Source organism: Gallus gallus, chromosome 4 (assembly GCF_016699485.2).
Source record: "Gallus gallus isolate bGalGal1 chromosome 4, bGalGal1.mat.broiler.GRCg7b, whole genome shotgun sequence".
Classification (NCBI taxonomy): domain Eukaryota; kingdom Metazoa; phylum Chordata; class Aves; order Galliformes; family Phasianidae; genus Gallus; species Gallus gallus.
Window position 1 is genome coordinate 11,789,417 of NC_052535.1, and position 18,659 is coordinate 11,808,075.

General features: G+C 49.2%; 1 protein-coding gene across 29 annotated transcripts in view; it reads left to right on the forward strand.

Annotated features, from left to right (window-relative positions):
• The window catches only part of ARHGEF9 (Cdc42 guanine nucleotide exchange factor 9), a 193,235-nt gene that overhangs the window by 146,009 nt on the left and 28,567 nt on the right, over positions 1-18,659 (forward strand). For all 29 annotated transcript variants that reach the window (XM_040699572.2, XM_015278576.4, XM_015278577.4 and 26 more), the window contains 3 exons: positions 248-480; positions 4,711-4,840; positions 12,388-12,519. In XM_040699572.2, coding sequence (XP_040555506.1) covers positions 248-480; positions 4,711-4,840; positions 12,388-12,519 — 495 coding nt within the window. The remainder of the gene's footprint in view (positions 1-247; positions 481-4,710; positions 4,841-12,387; positions 12,520-18,659) is intronic.

The window sequence follows — 18,659 nt, forward strand, 5'->3', positions numbered from 1 at the left end:
TTGAAATTGAGAACACCCCCAGCACTGCACAGGGGTTCACTTTAACACACCTGCTGCTTGCAGAGACCTTAGCAGTGTGTCAGCACAAAGGGCCCTCTCTCCTCCCTTCCACCCCAGAGCAACCTTCTCCGATCAGGGAAGGAATTCAGGATCAGCCCTTCCTCCTCCTACAGGGGTATCACTTTTTCTTTAGTCGTAATGCTGGTGATTGACTGACGTGTGATCCCTTCCCTCCTGCCTTTCACAGCAAGATGGCTTCTGGATCTATTCGGAGTACTGTAATAATCATTTGGATGCGTGCATGGAGCTTTCCAAGCTGATGAAAGATAGCAGGTACCAGCATTTCTTCGAAGCGTGTCGTCTGTTGCAGCAGATGATTGACATTGCCATAGATGGATTCCTACTGACACCAGTGCAGAAGATCTGCAAATACCCCCTGCAGCTCGCAGAGCTTCTCAAGTACACCGCACAGGATCACAGGTATGGGGGTGCTCCTCTTACAGAGGGGTTTTGCTCAGTGCTTCTTTACATGGCATCTGCACACACACACGGGTTGGGTTTTTTTTCTGTCCAGCTCTTCTCTTCATGACTTCTTGTATAAATTGAAGCAGGGCAAAGGTTCAGCAGATAGTTAAAAAGCTTCTCAAGCACTGATTCTCAGTGGAGCCGAGCTCATCTCTCTTGTAATCAGACATGTGAACTAATTACCCTTGGAGGTACTTTATGATGCTACCAGTTACACTAGATAAATTACTTAATTAGCATTCAGTGGTCAGAAAGGCTCATTTCTTTGTCCTAGAGAGGACCCCAGCGCATAGCAGGTGGAGGGCTGGGATCCACAACTCCAACCTGAGTATGCTCAGATTTTGGGAGAATTCAGAACCTGTTTTGCCTTTCAGCCTGCTTCCATCTCTGGTTTTGTAATTGGGTTTTTAGGATCAGATAAGCACCTGGCAGTCTGGTTTCTTCCTCCAAATTTTAAGGCTCTCTTTTGTTTGCTATGAGGGCCATCAACCTGACTACCTGGCCTAGCGTGAATCAAGAGTAGTACCTATGATATCATTTGTGATAGGTGAAAGAAGAATAAGGCTCTCTGGGAACAGATTTTCTCCTGCCTTGCAAGTATTCTTTCTATCCGAAACCTGTTTAAAGGGAAGTAGTTTGAGAGAAAAAAAAAGACCACAGAGGTTTCAGAAACTTCTGCAAGGGTTTGATTTTTTGTTTTTCCCCAAAATCACCCTTGGAAGTGCACAGAGAAGTGACACGAGCAAAGGGGGACACACTGATTTGCTCTGACCAGGTTCAGTAGTTGCATCGCTTCCTACTTGCTGAACCCTTGGCTGATAACCACCTATTTGGAAGTGCATTTGGCTCCAGATCCAATTTCTCTTTTTCCTCTCCTTACCAGACCAAGTCAAACTTGGAGTGGACTCATGGGAATGTTAGGGTATCAGAAACCAGCTCAAGGATCCCAGATGTTGTGGCTTGTTTTGCTCACCAGTCATGTGATGTCCCCACAGTACTTGCAGTGTGAACTTAGATGTGTGGCTTCACAGCTGGGAGACATAAGCAGCCCCAGAGAGGAGAGGTCTGTGTTTAAAATGACTCTATCTGAGTTATTTGGTGGTGATACCAAAGAGGATGTGGACAGGGTGGATACACAAGGGTGAACTATTTTGAGTACTTTCCTTTGGGATGATTTAAAATCAGCATGTTGCTAAGCTATCAGCTACAGTCACATTGTGGTGAGACTCAAACCTTCCCTGTGGTTAAGCAACAGTTGGTTCATTCAGACCAGCCCTGCATCAGCACCATGCTGTGCACTGGTTAGCGTGGGCATGCCCCACTCACGGTGGATGGCTTTATGACACAGAAATACGGTGGGTTACCCCACACTCCCTTGTGGTCTCAGTCCTCTGATTCAGGCGTTCAAACAGCCTGGGAGCAACCAGTTCTCCTGGCAGCCCAGCTCATGTCCCAGACCTCCGTTATGCCATGGATGGAGAAAGGGAGGCGCAGATCGTGTCTCCATCAGCACCAGGTGCCTCTGCATTGGGCCTCAACAGAAACCAGGCAGCCCCAACTGCCTGCTTGAAATGAGAATGTTTTCTGCTGCCATAATCTCTGACTTTGGGATTGGGGATGAGAAGAGCAGAGTCTGAGAATGGCAAAGCAGTAATTCTGGGGGAGCATCACTCTCCCACGTGACACGGGGAAAAGCCAGGTACCTGCAGGCTGGGATGCTGTCAGCATCAGCTAAGAGCAATAGAAACTGAGAAGCTGACTGGGAGCTTCAGCTGGGCTCACTAACCAGGTGCTGAGCTGCCCTCATGCATGTGCTGTCTGACAGTGCTCACAATTAGATTGTGAGTCTGAAGCAGAAGCTAGAGAATTACAGTGGACTAATACAGTAAAATTGGGCTCATCTCTGGCTGGGCTGGGAACCTCTTAGGCACTCTGATTGGAATTTTGCTATGTAGGAAACACTGTTTAAATCTATTGAGCAATTTGCAGAATAAGGCAAAACTGAGAAAGGACTGGGAGTCCCTATGAAAACAGATCTTAGGTTCATATGAGAGTGGGAGATTTCATTCTTTTTCTTTGCTGCCTCCTATTCACTAGCATGGTGCTTGTAGAGCTGTGTGTTTTCCCTGTGCCAGCACAGGGCAGCAGAGCAGCAATCAGTAGCCTGAGTGCTCTCCCTCAAATAGCATGAGCCTGGAATTGCACCCTGGTTGACCCCTGGAAAGAGGTCACTGCATTCCCAAAGCAATCAACGAACCATGTATTTTCCTTAACGTTATAGTCAGTGCTGCCCTATTATTAATTCACTGTCCAAATGCTTTGCTTCTGTTATTTTTTCTTCTAAGTTTTGCCAGCTCTGCCACAGATGTGGGCTCGGAGCCCAAAAAGTTCAGGCACGACTCTTTCTTCACTACTGAGTGAAAGAGCGTGCACGGAGTTCTCTCCTCAGATGGAGCATTAGAATTAGTGAATTAGCATTACCGAGAGAAAACCCAGCTTGATTGGCACTGGCCACTGGGCACAGAGGCAGGCATGGGGGTGTTTTCAAAGCCCGGCTCCCTTCAATTGCTCATTGTTTCGAGCCTGGTTCATTTGAATTTTTCACAAAGCCACATCTGTTCACCTCCTAAAGGTTTGCACCAGCTTAATATGAAGTAAATGCATGAAGATCCTAAGTGCAGCTTGCTGGTGTCCTGAGCGCTCCTGTGAACACAATGCGTGATGGACACTCTGCTAAATGGGTGCACTAAAACCAACCTCCCTTTTTTGTACAGAGATCATTAATTGCTGATTAATCAGCTCCATACCCCGCACCTTTCCCTATCTCTATGGATCCTTTCTGTCCCCACTGACTGACCTTTTTCCCTGCAAGAGCTCATGGATATTTTGAAGACCAGAGTAGCATGTCTCATTGCCATAGCTCAGTTTCTCCCTTGTGCAGATGGGCTTTTGCTTCTTAGAGATGGCCACAGAAGGGAAGGTGCAACAGATCCTTCGTTGTACATCGGGCTGTGTACGTCAGGCAGCCCATCCTCTGCCCTCCTTCGCTTTGCTGAAGGATCAGCCCCGACACTTTGGGATGTTGTAGGATTCTTTTAACCCCAGCTGGAATTCTGACATAAGAATTGAATAAAAATTGAAATTGATCTCAAGATTTCATCCAGGAAAGGGTGTCAAAAATAGCAGATAATATTCCATGGTGTAGTGTATTGTGCTTGTTTCTTAGTATTTATCCTGTTTGGATCAAATAAGGAAATGAATCTAAAGCTTTTCTCTAATTCACAGCACTCACCCCTATTTTAGCTGTCACCAGTGCAATTCTTTAGCAATAATCAATAAAGCCATTCCCCCCGCAGCTGCCTAAGATCACAGTTTTTCTCATTAGTCAGCAGTCAATATCAGCCCTTAAGTTAATAATAAATGATGGTGGCATTACGGCAGCTGGCCTTGTCTGTCTTTCCGATTGAAATGAACATTAAGGTTCCCTGGAATGGAAAAGAAGACACAGGGTGGAAATCAATAGCATTGATTTCAGCATCACTTTTTGAAAAGACTGATCATCATCTTTGCTGGCCCTGGTGGGAAGCTATTTGCACTCTGTGTTATTACACCCACAGGCACGTCTGGGAAAAAGAGAGAATGGTTTTGATTTGCTCACCTGAAGCCTGCAGTGTGAGTGAATGCCACTGGATAGTGCTCTGGGGCTCTCCTGGAGTTACCTTCTGGCCTGGAAGGGGCTCCAACTTGTCTGAGTGAAACATTTTCAGATGTTCATCCTAAAAACATAAGAATCCAAGCCCAAGCTGATCAAAACGGTCAGACTTTCTCTTTGGATGCTCTTTAGCAGGCACCTTCAGACTTTAAAGAGTGACATCCACAGCTGTTGCAGATGGGGTTGGCACAGGCCAGACTGCTTCCAGTGGGCTTCCAGATGCAGGCCATTGAGAAGCTGCTGCCTTCATGTCCCGAACACACGCTGTTTTGTTTGCAACCTAGCTGCCCTTTTTCAGTGATCCAGAAAGACATTGCCAATGCAAAAACACAGCATCATAGTAATGAGTGGCAAATCCTACCTCCCTTTCTTGCTAAAAGGATGACGAGATTATGCTGCTGACACTAAGACTGCTATATGTTTCCACTGCACATTGAGCTCCATTTCATGGGCTTCTCTTTTGTGTTCCACAGTGACTACAGGTATGTGGCTGCTGCTCTCGCCGTCATGAGGAACGTGACTCTGCAGATCAACGAGCGGAAGCGGAGACTGGAGAACATAGACAAGATAGCTCAGTGGCAGGCATCTGTTCTGGACTGGGAGGTATGGAACCCATGTTAGGGGCTATCAGCCTGGATGAAGGCCGTTCCGTGCAGCTGTTGGGATTATGCTATACCTTGTATAGCTCATTTCACACAGCTTCATCTGGGTATGTGTTGGAGAGGACATCAGAACTGGGGTTAAAGTGGGGGCAGAGGAAACGTATTCGCAGGCTTTGGAGATGGGACTTAACATATACAACATTGATGGTATTTTGAAGAAAATCTAGGGTCTGGTTCCTATTTCATAGACACAAATCTGGAGTAACTTTTGTGATTGCAGTGCAGTCCTGGCAGTAAGGAAGATTAGGATCAAACTTGGTGCGTTCTGACTCTGTGCTTTGTGACCAGGGAAGAAGTAGGGAAAGCAGTATCAAAAAGCGCTGGAAGTTGTGACAGGTTAAAAAAAATGGCAAAAGCTGGTCTTATGATTAGAAGCCAAGACATTAAGCTGAAGTTATGGATGCTGTCTGCACATTTAAAATGAGTATCCTCTTAAAGATATTTCTGAGCCAAGTCAATGAGTAGTTGCAGTATAATGAACGAGCTGCAAAGTACGAGCAAGGCAGTCAGCAGAGGGATTCCTCACCAGCTCTGCTACATTCTGCCATGTGCTTGAAAAGGCAAATCCAAACTAAGCGTTTGTTCTCCTTTTTTTCTCATCCTTAATTTTTTTGAATCCTTGTATAAATGTAACCTGCGAGTTGGGTTTCTAAGCAGAGCAAAGATGAGCATGTTTGTAAACCACCCTCTGTTTTAAGTCATTGATCCGTGTATTCAGCAAGTGATGGAATGGCCTCCCTTCTTCCTTACAGTCACAAAGGTTTGGAATAACTTCACATTCAAATCATTGGGATCGCACCGTCTCAATTACAGTATATGGGGAAGTCGCAGAGTTTGTTTGTTGGGAAATGATTTAGGAAGGCAGGGAACAGAGGAGGAGAAATGCAGATGCATCACCTTGTGATTGTGTATCTTCCTTGACTGAATTAGTTTTGTTGCTATAATAAAGGTTAGATTCAGCCCTGGATCTCTTGATAAAACATGTAGGTGCAGCAATCATAGCTGGTTCTTACATTTTGACGGGCGGTGAGAGCAGGGAATACAGATGATTTGCTTGATTGTTTTATTGTTGTTTGCTGTGCAGAAAGTTCCCTGATACTGACACCCAGACTCATTTTCAGCATTAGGAAATTGCTCTCAGGGAGGCACAGGACCATCAGATGTATCTTCAGCCTGCAGTATATTCTGTGCGATGAGCTAATGTGTGTTGTCTGTAAGAAATGCCACGACCCTCACTGTAAATAAATCTAGATTAAGGACGGATCAATTCCAAGTCAGTGAATATTCATATGCAAGTGGAAAGCCAAGGTGACCTCCGCATAGGATCTGTGAAACAGCAGTTTCTTCTTCTCTTCCATTGGCTCAGTTGATAATTCATTTTTATTTAGCTATATCCTTGATAATTCACTCCTGCTTAGCCGTACCTATTCTTTATCTCCATCCTATCCTCAGGAACTTGCCAAATCATTTTTCCAAGGACTTTTTGGCTACTCTTCCAAATTTTAAGCACAATATTGCAGCACCATCCTTCAGCTTCTCCTAATACAAGAGAACCTGCTGTTGCTGCCACTCAGGGATCCAGCAGGAATACAGCTACTGCCCTTGTTCAAAGAGAAACACCATTCTTGCCATTCTTATATTGTGTTTTGGATGGGAACACTAGAGGATGAGATCTAAATGCAGCAGAGGACTTTGCTTGATTCTTTCCTCTGAAGTAACCTCTGAACCATCAGACCCCACTGCACAGATGCCCACATAATGGCCAGGAGGATGCACAAAAACAAACCCAAAATACACAGAAGTGAACTACAGCGTAATTCAGGAAGAGAGCAGGAGAAATCCAAAGCAGTGCCAGGTGCTTCAATACATCCTTGATCTGTGCAGTTGCTCTGTACCTGGGCTGCTGACCTCCAAAACCCCTGCACTGATCTCAGCCTGTAGGGCACCTCTCCCAGGCTGTCAGGGCTGGATTTCCTTGCCAGCTTGCAGGGTATCCAGCCTGATGACCCGATGTCAACTTCGAGCTTCTGGAAGTGCTTATCCAGTTAAACTCTCACTGAAACAGAGGCAGGAACCCACAGCAGTTACCCTTCCATCTTCCCATGGCCCTAATTCTCCTCTAATTACCCTCAGAAGCACTCCCTTCCCACCCCCTTGTGTGTCCTGGTGGCTTCCTGATCTCTCCAGCTGGCGCAGCCATGCAAGTGAGCAGTGGAGCACAGATGTGGGGACAGCTCAGTCTTGCTTGGGACAAACAGAAAGAAACCAAACCCCAAGTACAAAGAAGTAGGAACAAGGAGACTAATTAACAGGCAGCTCTGGCATTTCTTTTCTCTCCCCCACCAGAAATCTATCCCGTGCACAAGACAGAGATAATCCCTAATTACTCCACTGTATTTTGCACTCAGTGAATTATTTCAGCAGTAACTAAGAGTAAAGTGGTTTGAATGTTGAATTCTCTCCTTTGGAAAAATGTCTCTGTTTTTCCCTAACATCTCTGTACCAACAGTGTTGACGCTCTGATTCTAATTTGCTTTTTAATTTCTGAATCTGCCCATGTTTTGTGATAAGATGTTGGAAAAGGATTTTTAAAAGAGAAGAAAGATAGCCAAACCAAGCAAATATTTAGCGGGTGAATATTTGAACTGTTCTTGTTTACAGAGTGTTTGTACTCATATTGTCACAAGGAGAGAGTGTTGTTGGGAGTGCGTACGTGTTGCTGATCCTAAAGCAAATAAAAAAAGCAGGGGGATTGTCGTGGCTAATCTGAGCAGGAGGGGTTTTATTGCATCCCATGGAGTTGTGCCTGTTCAGGAGTCATTTTTAATCCCTCAAGATTTTCTGCATGGCCCCGTGAAGGTGAATTTCAGGGTCAGCAATAGAAAAATGCGGAATTCCTTCAGCTGCCAAAGCCGGGGCTTGTTTTCAGGCTGCCACTCGAGTGGGGGCTGCTGATGTGCATTGCAGATGGCACCAAGAAGGGCAGCCCTACTGCAGGGCAGCTGGCGGGTGCTGCAGCACCGGGGCTCCAAGCCTGAGGAATCGCTGCTGGCTTCGTACATGGAGTGACAGAGCAAAATCGGGAAGGAAGATTCTGATCTCACTGACTGCTGTAAATTAGAAACAATCCCCAGTCACTTTGAAATGTGTTCCTGTGTAATTTGTAGGAGCGTGGTTTTGACCAGCAGGCCCGCATTGGACTGTTGCCGTGTGTGACTCACTTTTTTGTTTTGGATTTCCGATGCATCGACCGACTCAGAGAGGTGCTGCCCTGCCTGCATTGGGACACTCCGGTGCCCTTTCTTCCTTTGGTTGTTAATGGTGTGAAATATGGGGCTTCTACCACCTCTTGCCAAGACCTTTCAGTGCCTGAGAGCTCTTGTGGTTATGAAGTGCTTCCTGATGCTCAGCCTCTGTTTCCCTTTGCTTGGTGCCATCCCCCCACCGGTGGTTCAGTGCCCTCAGATCAGAGCAGGGACGTGTGAAGGCAGCAGGCAGTGCTGGCACGCAGTTAGCTGCGGTGGGCTCGGAGCAGCGTGCCAGGTCTGCTCTGGGTCAGTGTGAAATGTGCCGGACAGAGCCTGTCCTGGGCTACAGCTCTCAAAGGTTAGCCAGCAATGTATGTACAATGGCACTGTAAAGAGAAGAGTTCCTCAAAGCCCATCGTCGTTTCTACGTCCTTGCAGCCCCAGTGTGGGCAGTGCTGCTTATACAGGTGCCTAAGAAGCAGGAGGGAGGTGGCAGGAGTGGTATGGCCCTGCCTTCCTCTGCCTGCTCTGCTTGGGCCCGCACAGCCTGCAGGGAGCACACACTGCCAGCCTCTGCCCTCCTCCAGCCCATGCCACCCCACCACATGCTGCAGAGCTGCTATGGTGACAGCACGGTGCGGGGCTGCTCCAGAGGGAGCTTAAAGAAAAGGTGGATAGCTATGTTTTACATTGTCAAACCATGATAGGACAAGGAGGAATGGTTTAAAACTAAGAGGAGAGATGCAGCTTAGATGTGAGGAGGAAATTCTTTACTCAGAGGGTGGTGAGGTCGTGGTAGTGCTGCCCAAAGCAGCTGTGGGTGCCCCAGCCCTAGAGGTGCCCAAGGCCACATTGGATGGGACCCTGGGCAGCCTGAGTCGGTGGGGGGCAGCCAGCCCATGGCAGGGGTTGAGACTGGATGGGCTTTGAGGTCCCTTCCGACCCAACCATTCAGTGATTCTATGATTTACAGCCTTGCCATTTGCTTGGGCAGCGCCTGCAGTGCCCGCTGCAGCCCTGACTGCACCCTCGCTCACTGAGTGCCCGCCGCAGCTGCCATGCTGATGGGAAGCAGATGTGTGCTTTGGCAGACCGCGGTGCTGCTCCCTTCAACCCGGCTCCACTTGGAGCAGGGAGCTGTGGCTGGGCTGCTCGTCCCATGGCTGCCATCCCCAGGAGGGATCAGCCATCCCAAGGCAGCAATGGGGTGTTTGGCACGGAGCAGAGCCTCGCTCACAGCCTCGATTAGCCTGAGCCTGCTATTTAAGCAGATTACTTTGGTTTATGCAGATTTCTAGATATTGCTACCCGAGATTCCCGTGGGTTGCCACTTTGGCAGATTGCAAGAGTATTAAATTTACATGAAGGGTAAAGGATGTGTAATTGCGAAATATAATGAAAACTGTCCTTTTAAATCTCTTCCCATCCTCATTATTTACTGGTCCTTTAAATCAAGACTCGGTGCCCTTAATTATGTAATACATAATAGTTGGCTTCGGCCTAATATTACGTTATTGAATCCAAGAATGACACGGGGAAAAAAAAGATGCATGCAACCAACGTGCTATTTTCAAAGTGAGGACAGCCTGATGAGAAATCCTCCCAGGGAAGAATCACAACAGGGACTGAAACAGATCCTTCTCCTTTTTTATTTTCCTCCTTTATTTTTTTTTCCCAGCAACAGAAGGTATCAAAAAAGGAGCCTGATGAAAAAGACAACATTTCTCTCGCTTTCCTTTTTTTTTTTTTTTTTGATCTTTCTGTAGCCCAGAGTGCTAATCAGCCTGTCAATCTCTAATTAAAGAACAGCAGTGTCAGGCAGAAGAGAGCCCTGCTCGCTGAATGTTAACTAGGAGAGGGGATTTAGTGCCCGGCAGTAACAGCGAGGAGCGTTCATCCAGCAGCACTGCTTCTGTGACATCAGTAAAACCCCTCGGTTCCTCCCAGCTCCTTGTTGCAGAGCGGTTGCCTATAGCAGGGTGGTCCCCTGCAGCAGTGCGGTCCCCTGCAGCAGTGCACTCACCTGTAGCAGGGTGGTCACCTATAGCAGGGTGATTGCCTATAGCAGAGTGGTTACCTGTAGCAGGGTGGTCTATAGCACAGCTGGCGAGCTGGGGATTGCCGCCTTCCCATAGCAGCAGAAGCACTGACCTCTGCTCGGGAGGCAGGATGAGCCCCAGGACATATGCATCACTCTGCAGCACTCAAGAGAGCACGGGGCATGCATCCAGCCCACATCTGCTCCCCGCACATGCAGGAGCGCTGATGACTGCATGCAGAACAGAGGACCCCGCTTCCTTTCATGCCATCTCTTTGCAGCTGGATGCTCAGTGCCAACCAGGCTGGCCTGAGGCTTTTTGTTACCGGCTGGGGCTGCTGCTTGGGGCTGTAAGGCTGGTCCCAAACTGTCTGCACTATGACATTTCCAAATGTGCTAACCCAGCACTGGAAATCATCCGCTTCCAGCCTATAGACTGTATGTAAAAATTGTTTTCACAGCATAGAAAATGCAATACAAATCCTATCATTTCAGATCTGATTTTTTTTGTTTTATATGGCTTGCAGGGACTACACAGTTTGGATCCAGCTAATCAAGTAGAAGTGTTTACAGAGCCCTCTGTGTGTCCTCAGGCTTGAGATGCTACCACAGGAGTAAAAGACAAAGCTGCTCTTCTATTTTTAGCAGACAGCATCTCCTAGGCTTGCCCCCTCTCAGAAAAGCTCCCATCCGTGGGCTTTGTGAATCTGCTTCAGATAAGCTCCTGTTTAGCCAAAGAAGCCCACAGTTTGTGGAGCCAGTGCGTTTCCTTCAGAGGAAGGACTGGCATATCCGTGGGCCTTGTTGCCTACCCAGGAGGTCCCACTGCTGGGGTCACTCTAAGTGACCCCATGTGCTGGGCAGGCTGCCCCGATGGGGCCCTCAGACAGCACAGGCACAGAGTGAGATGGAGAGGGGGATGAGCAACTCACCGGGCCACCCAAAAGTCCCTGCTGCTGCATGATGCCGCAGCGACTTAATGAAGCTGCTGTTGTCACAGGGCCCAGGGACTCAGACAGTTGCTTCCAATCAATGCTGGGAGGTTAATTACACATTTACCTGCAGCCTGAAATCCTCACTGAAAAGTGAGGGCTGGGGAGGGCTCCTGGTTGCTCTGGCACCCGCATTGTAAGTGGCCTGGGTGCACCCAGAGCCCTTACAAGCTGTTAGCTGAGATTTTGGGATGCTCTTGTCATAGAATTGGCTCCAGTTTGGCATCAGAGCCAGAACTGCACTGGTTTCAGAGCCAAAGAAAAAAAAAGAAAGGAATGCTTCTCTCCCACTTTCTCCCCCATCCCACTCCTTACCTTTGCGCTGAAGTCATCCTGCTCCCTTCTGTGGTGTCTGGAGCGAGGTGCTGGGATGCCCACGGGGCAGGTGGTGGTGAATTCACCCATTTTTAATAAATAGATTTTAATTAACTTTTTAAAAAGTCCAGCTCATCCTAATTAGTGGAGGGTGACTGCATTTGTTCTCTCAGAGAGTGGGAGAGAATGCGCTGTGTTTTCAAGACCATCTGCTCACAAATCCTTAAAAAAAAAAGTGGGAGAGGAAAACAAGTGTTAGCCAGAGGCTGAGACAGGGTGGGGGAATGCTGGCAGCTGGCCGGCCTGACAGGGTTTTGGGGCTGGGGAACTCTTAATGAGAATGCTGTGGGAGAGGGGTGGTCATCACCTGAAAGTGTGGGGATGGAGGTGGTAGCGTGCGTGGGGGGAGTGTTGGTAGCTCCGGGGCAGGTGATGCAAGGAGCTGGCCTGGCATCTTGAAGGGACTCAAAGGGACATCTCAAGTGTGTTGGGATGCTTTTACAAAGAGAGATCCTCCTGAGCTGGCTGTGGAGCCCAGGGGAGCTGCGGGCTTGGGGTTGTAGCTGGGGGTGCCCATGGGATGGGCACTGCAGTGAGAGCTGCGTCTGGGGGTGCAGCATGGGGACAGGGCTGTCCTGGAGCCATTCTGCTGCTGCTTTGCTCACTGTGCTCTGAGCCACAATGACTGCGCGTTGAGTGTCCACACTTACTTGATTTCCTTTCCTCCAGGATGATCCCCCACCTCCAGTTCCTGGCCTGAAGTCAGGCATGACAGCCTTGAGAGCTGCAGAAAGACCAAAATCTTATTTAATTACTGTTTCTCCGCATCCTACAAAGAGAGGCATGCCCTCCTGGGAGCGGTGGTTCACATGGCCTCATTCTCTGTGCCCTCCAGGGAGACGATATCTTGGACCGCAGCTCAGAGCTGATCTACACGGGAGAGATGTCCTGGATTTACCAGCCCTACGGACGGAACCAGCAGCGTGTTTTCTTCCTCTTTGATCACCAGATGGTTCTCTGCAAGAAGGTAAGGACGTCCAGGCTGTGAGCAGCGCTGCTAAGGACGTGCTGGGAATGGGCTTTCTGATCCAAAGTGGTTTTTAGGACAAGGTGGCTGTTTGCTGTCTGTGCAGAGCAGGATATGGGTAGTGCTACGTGCTGCTGAATTACAGGGTGGTAAGTATAACATGACGGAGGGATTTTTATGCTAGTAGCAAATTCAGCCTCCCCTTGTTCATTTCATGCCTTTTTCTCATGTGCCCCTCGTTTTGGCTCATTGCCTCACTCCTGCTTTTGGGTTCTGGCTGCAGCATATGATCTGGGATTAGATAGCCCTAGAATTTCTGTACGAACTATGAAGCCTGGCATGTGGGCAGGCAGCTCAATTACTACATTAAAATGATGCTTGCTGCCTGTTGAAGAACTGTCAGGCAGCAGCTCGGTGCGTAACAGGGTGTGCGTGTGTCACTCAGAGAAATACATTTCAAGCCTCATCTTCACGTAGCTGCTGTGCTGGTTTATAGAGGACATCTCTGCCGTGAAACCCACCACAAACCCACCCGTGGCTGCAGGAAGCCAGGGATGGTGTGGGTGGCTCCTGACTCAGCGCACCGCTGCCCGCTGCCATGCAGCTCTGCCCTGTGCCTTTGGTGGGTGGCACTTTCTTCTCCTGAGTCATAGTTGACTGAGATTTTGCCTTCTGGAACGTGTGCACTTCCCTCCACCCACTGTTGTTGTGCCTTGTACATCTCTCCCATCTCTGTTACACAGAAAAAAAAAAAAAAAAAGAAAAGCAGAACAGCAACAATAACAAACTCAGAGAGCTGTCAACATGAGTCTGCAAATAGGCAGCGGGGCTTAATTTTTTAACCTTGACCTCCTAAACTTTGATTGTGACCCTGAATTTCCGATTCCTAAGGCAGCATCCAGGCTGTGCTCTGGAGGGGTGTCGGGCCTTCCTCTGCTCCCAGGAACACCAGAGCTGGGATCTCTGCAGAGTGAGCAGAGAGTGCTCAGCATTTCTCAGCAGGCTGGGGGAGCTCAGGGGTGGGATCAGTATGCAAACAGCGTCCCCGTGTCACTGTCCTCTTCCCTTACGTGTGCCAAAGTTGCTTTGTGTTGTGCATGTGGCAGCGTCATACAAGTGATGCCTCTGCAGGAAAGCAGCTTGCAGGTTGGAGCCAGCAGAGGTGGCTTTGGGGGTTCTCAACTCCATGGCAAGTTCAGGCAGAAGGGCAGAGGCTGCAGACTTATCCATGAGCCCAACCTCAAGGGCACAAGGACCACTCCAGGCTGTGCCATGTCCTCCTGTTGGCTCTTCCAATGCCAAGCTGCAGGTTCTGTTTTCCAGAGTGATGGGGTAGGAGGGCAGCAGGGCTGACAGCTGGACTTCCCCATCCTGATGGAGCTTTCCCTGAATGTTGTTAAGAAGCATTGCTCAAGGACAGAATTCAGGGGAGTGTTAGCTCACATTTTGGGGCCACGTATTCTACATAAAGTAAATGGGACTGATTTATAGTCCATGTCGTCCTGACCCTGTGTCGAGCTCTGCTGTTATGGATCACAGCCATCTGGCAGTGTGCCCTCCACGCCGGTGCCCATAGGTGAGATCCTGGGGCCTCCTTAGCAAAGCAGCACCTACAGCAAGGTGCAGGCAGCCCAGGGGCTGTGTGGTGCTGGTCCTTCATCTGGAGTGGGCAAAGTACCACAGTTCTGGGCCATCTGCAGCGCAGCCTGGCGCCAGGCACAGCAGAAGTGTGTGAGATTGGCACGTGGCTCGTGATGTGCTTTTGTGTTCCACTTGCACAAGCCCTCAGGGAACTGACATTGCTTGAGTCCAGAAGGGTACGGCAAGAAAACTCAAGTTGCAGGTTTCTGGAAGGTCTCAGAGTCTGGACTAGCCCAAAGCTGCTGGCTCCTCTGCCCTGTATGCAGGGCAATGGAGTCCTTGTAGGCTTCCAAAGCAGCTGATGGAACAGCGCTCCTGGTCTTCCAGGTATGAGTGGTGAGAAAATTCACAGCCAACCCGATCTGTGTTTGCTGAGGTTTGTGTTGTCACCAGGTCTGATCAAAACTTTGTGGAGAATCCCAAGGAGTCTCCCTCTTCAGAAAATCTTCTGCATGTTGGCAGATGATGAGATCATTTCTGTGTGGCAGAAACTGCCCGAGATGTACTTACCCTCTAGGCAGAGGGGTTAGTGGCACTGTTGGTGTCAGTGCCGGGGAGCTCTGCTTCATTTTGGCTGCCGTGTGTGTTTCCTAAGGACAAGGCACAATCTCAAAAGCCATCCTTATTTCTGCTGCTCGTCCTGGATTGGGGTTGTTCCGCCAGCCATGCAGGCAGATGGCCTGGGAGGGTTTCAGCAGGACTCTGTCCTACGCTACCAAGAATTGCCATGTTTCTGCTGCTCCAGTCTGGCGTTGCCTGTGCCTGAGCAATCCACTGTTGGCTATGGCAGGATCTCCAGTATCCAGCTATCCGCTTTCAGCAGCAGTTAAGTACTTCCATATAAACTCCCCTCTGCTTTGAACATGACCTGCTTTCTGGAGGCTTTGCAATCCCCTGCTTTCTGTTGTTAGCTGAAAATGTGAGGTTGCGGCGTTGTTTTGAGCATCTGGCTGGGACGTTCCTAGGAGGAAGGCTTAACTCTCAGGGTGGTTCTTCCCAAGCTCCTGGCAATCACTGCCCTGTTTGATGCGCCTGCAGAGGATCAGCAGTACCGTAGCAGCCGTCCGACAGGCAGGAGCTCACTGATTGGCACTCACTGTACTCAGCAATCTGTCCCAAACATTTCAAACAAAGTTTCAGCATCTGTCTGGGCTTTTGGATCTGTGGGCACCCACAGCTCTCTGCAAGTCGGGATTCCCCTCACTGCCTGTTGTTGCAGCAGTGAGAAGGGCTGGGAATTGCCCCTGAGCATGCTCCTCCTTCCTCACACCCCCATCTCTGGGATTTGTCCCAGGGCTTGTGTAAGGGAAGCTGGGGCAAATGTGCACACGACTACTGGAGGATTACTGGGCCAACGCTTTGCATGTAAAGGAATGGCCATTGGTACAGTCATTACCAGGACCATACTGAACTATACGAACTAGATTTATACAACTGCAGTGATGGCATCGGTCACATCTAGGGGCAGAGCTTGGACCCATCCCTGGATGCCAGCATGAGCTCTGCTGCCCCCAGGGCAACAGGTCCCAAATGCATCCTTGGGGGGACCTTAGGCAGAGACCTGGTTTGTCAGAATGAGTCACTGTGAAAGGCTGCGTTCAGGTGCATCCAACAGATGTTATCTCCACCACTGTGAATGTATTTAAGTCTGCCTTACAAGGGCTGCATGAGTTAGAGCAGCAGTAGCAGGTGGAGATGCTGGTGTTGTGGCAGCCAGCTCCCAGATTTGGCAACCGTCTTGCAAAGCAACTTGTGTGGGGAAACGTTCGCAAATCAAATTGGTTTCTGAGCTTTACAGATTAATTTCTCTGGCTCAGACTGAGCCATCAGAGACAGCGTTGGTCACTTCCCAATATCACCAGGAAATCATTTAGTGGTCCTAAGGAATTGAGATTTCAGTCAGATGCGATGACTGTGTCACACATGCCTGCGTTCAGCAGGCTGCTGACCTGCCGCACAGGCTGCAGGGCATCTCCAGAAGCGGTGGTGACAGTGGTGTGCTGAGCTGTACTGCCTGCAGCTCGTGACTGAGAGTCTCTGGGAGAGCCCAGGGTCTAGGCTGTCTTTGCAAAGCTGGGTATTGGATTAGCATCAAACTCTCCAAATGCATTTTCTGATGTTGTTTTCCAGACCAGAGTTTGGGGCTTTGCAGTGTCCATGAGGACAAAGCGGTGCTGTCTTCAGGAGGTTACCCTTAGGCAAAAAATGCCTTTTGGAAAGGAAGCAGGGAATAAACTGTGTGTAGGAAGTGAGCGCTGGCTTTTATTTGACTTAACCACATGTCTGTGATCAGGAAAGAAGAATACATATTCCAGTGTGTTAACTGTAGTTACTAACAAATGAAGTCAATCCTTGATGATGTTAGCGCTAAAAGATGGTACCATAAAGGCATGGGTTCTACTTTTCTTATCAGTTTGACATAGAGGTGCTTCACACTATTAATTACAATCGTATCTTGCTGCTCGAGGTTCTCATCATGCAATAGATAAGCATTCCTTTTTTCTGTTTGGGGTGACAGTTTGGATATCCCCCAGGCTCCCGAGTGCTGTGGCATTAGGCTGGAAGGACAGTGGGAAGTGGGAAGGGTTCACAGTGCTCCTGCACCAAATGATGCTTTCCGTTCCCCCACGATGGGGCACCGTGTTGTGTGTTTTCTGACAGCACTAAAAGATCAGTGACTGCATGAAACACATTGAGCTTTCACTTGCACTTTTTATGTGTCTCTTGCAATCAAGATGCAATGTAAACTCCAGCTTGTGGCTTATTGCTATTGCTGCCTTCCCTTGAGCTCCCGCAGCAAAGCACATTGGATGGGAAGCAAAATGAGAGCGGCTTAATAGCAGTAGCAATAGCCAGCCAGAAATAGCTCTGCTGTAGGAAATGGAGTAAATAAAATAATCCTGTCAAACCCCATTGCAGTTCAAGTTCCCAAATAGGAAGATAAAAGAGACATTTCTGAGCGCTGTTAGTGGAAGGAGGCCTAGTTCTGTATCAGTTCTGCTAAGACACAGAGGTAATCTTCACACCACCACCACGGCCTGGCTTCTATTGCAGCCAAATAGTGCTCACAGGGCTATCTGAAAGCCTTGTTTGCAAACACGGTGCAGCATGGGGATGATTCTCTTTCCTTCAAGTGGTTTTTCACCCACAGGGCACAGTTTGAGTTTTGCAGCACCTCCCACCCTTGCTCTGTCCCTCCCAGCAGCACAGATCCCACAGAATGACACACACTGGGCCTGGGTCTGCCTGCAGCAGGGTCAGGTGTGTTGCCCTGTGCTGAGCAGTGGGGAGGGATGTGGCAGTGTGTTGCACTCACAGGCATTCTGCAATCTGAGGTAACGACGTTGCACAGGATGAGCACGAAGGCCGGTGCTGCTGCTCTGGCACTGCAATGCAGGGTTGGGGGGCTGCTGGGATGCACGGGATGGGCAGAGAGCAGCAGGTCAGCCAGGAGCAGACACCTCCGCCAGGGGCAGGAGAAGGCTTCAGGTTGTTGTTGCCAATGTAATGGTGAAATCCAGAAAGGGCTGAGTTTAGAGGCTCTTTCACTGCCTGAGATTTCTATTCTCAACAGGGAACGGGTTTAGCCTACTCATGTAACTATATAGAAATGCAAGTTGCTGCACAGCATTCTCTGTGCCTCATTTGGAATTGTAGTGGGTGGCCCATGAACAAAACCTCAAAAGCTGAAAATGCAACCCTGCTGCTGCAGTGTCCTGTTGGCAGCACGGCTTTACAGCCCTGGGAACAAAGCAGACAAGCCAGGGATGCATCTGCAGAAGGGCTTCCCATTCCCTTCCTGCTATGAGTGCTTTGGAAAGGCACTTGCCTTGCTGCTTCGCATCCAGCGTGACTGGGCTCGAGCTGGAGCAAGGCATGAAAATGCCACTGATGTTCCACTAAACACACTGAGCAAAAATAGCATCTCCACATAAATGCTTTCGGCTCCAGTCCTCCCCCACTCGGAGCCCACACTGCAGCTTCATGGAGCTGGCACAGATGAATCAAGCATCTATAACCAAACTCAGGAGACAGACATTGCTGAATAATTTGGCAGGAATCTGCTGACCTCCCCAGCACAGCTGTCTTTGTGCAGGAGGAGTTACATAAACCCAAACTCAAGAGGTTGCGGGCTCCCATCTTCGCATGGAGGCCCCTGGGGCAACTACGAGTTGGCCCATCCCAGGCAGCATACAGGGCTGTAACGTCACCCTCCATCCCTCTGAGCCCCTTCTGGTTCAGCCCAAACCACAGTGCCCGATGGGGTGATAGCAGCGTTCACAGCTGCTGGCATCCAACCGCTCAGCAGGGCTTTGATTTATTTCCTGCTATCAAGACTGTTTAGGGCAAAAACCTAGAAAAGGGCTCGCTGAGTTTGGGCAGAGCAGAGGTGCAGCTCTGCAGCAGACTGTGCGGTGCGGTGAAAATGGTGCGTGACTGTCCCAGCCTAAAAAGCAGCCCGCAGTGGGGCTGGGTTAAAGGAATGAATGCAAGCGAAA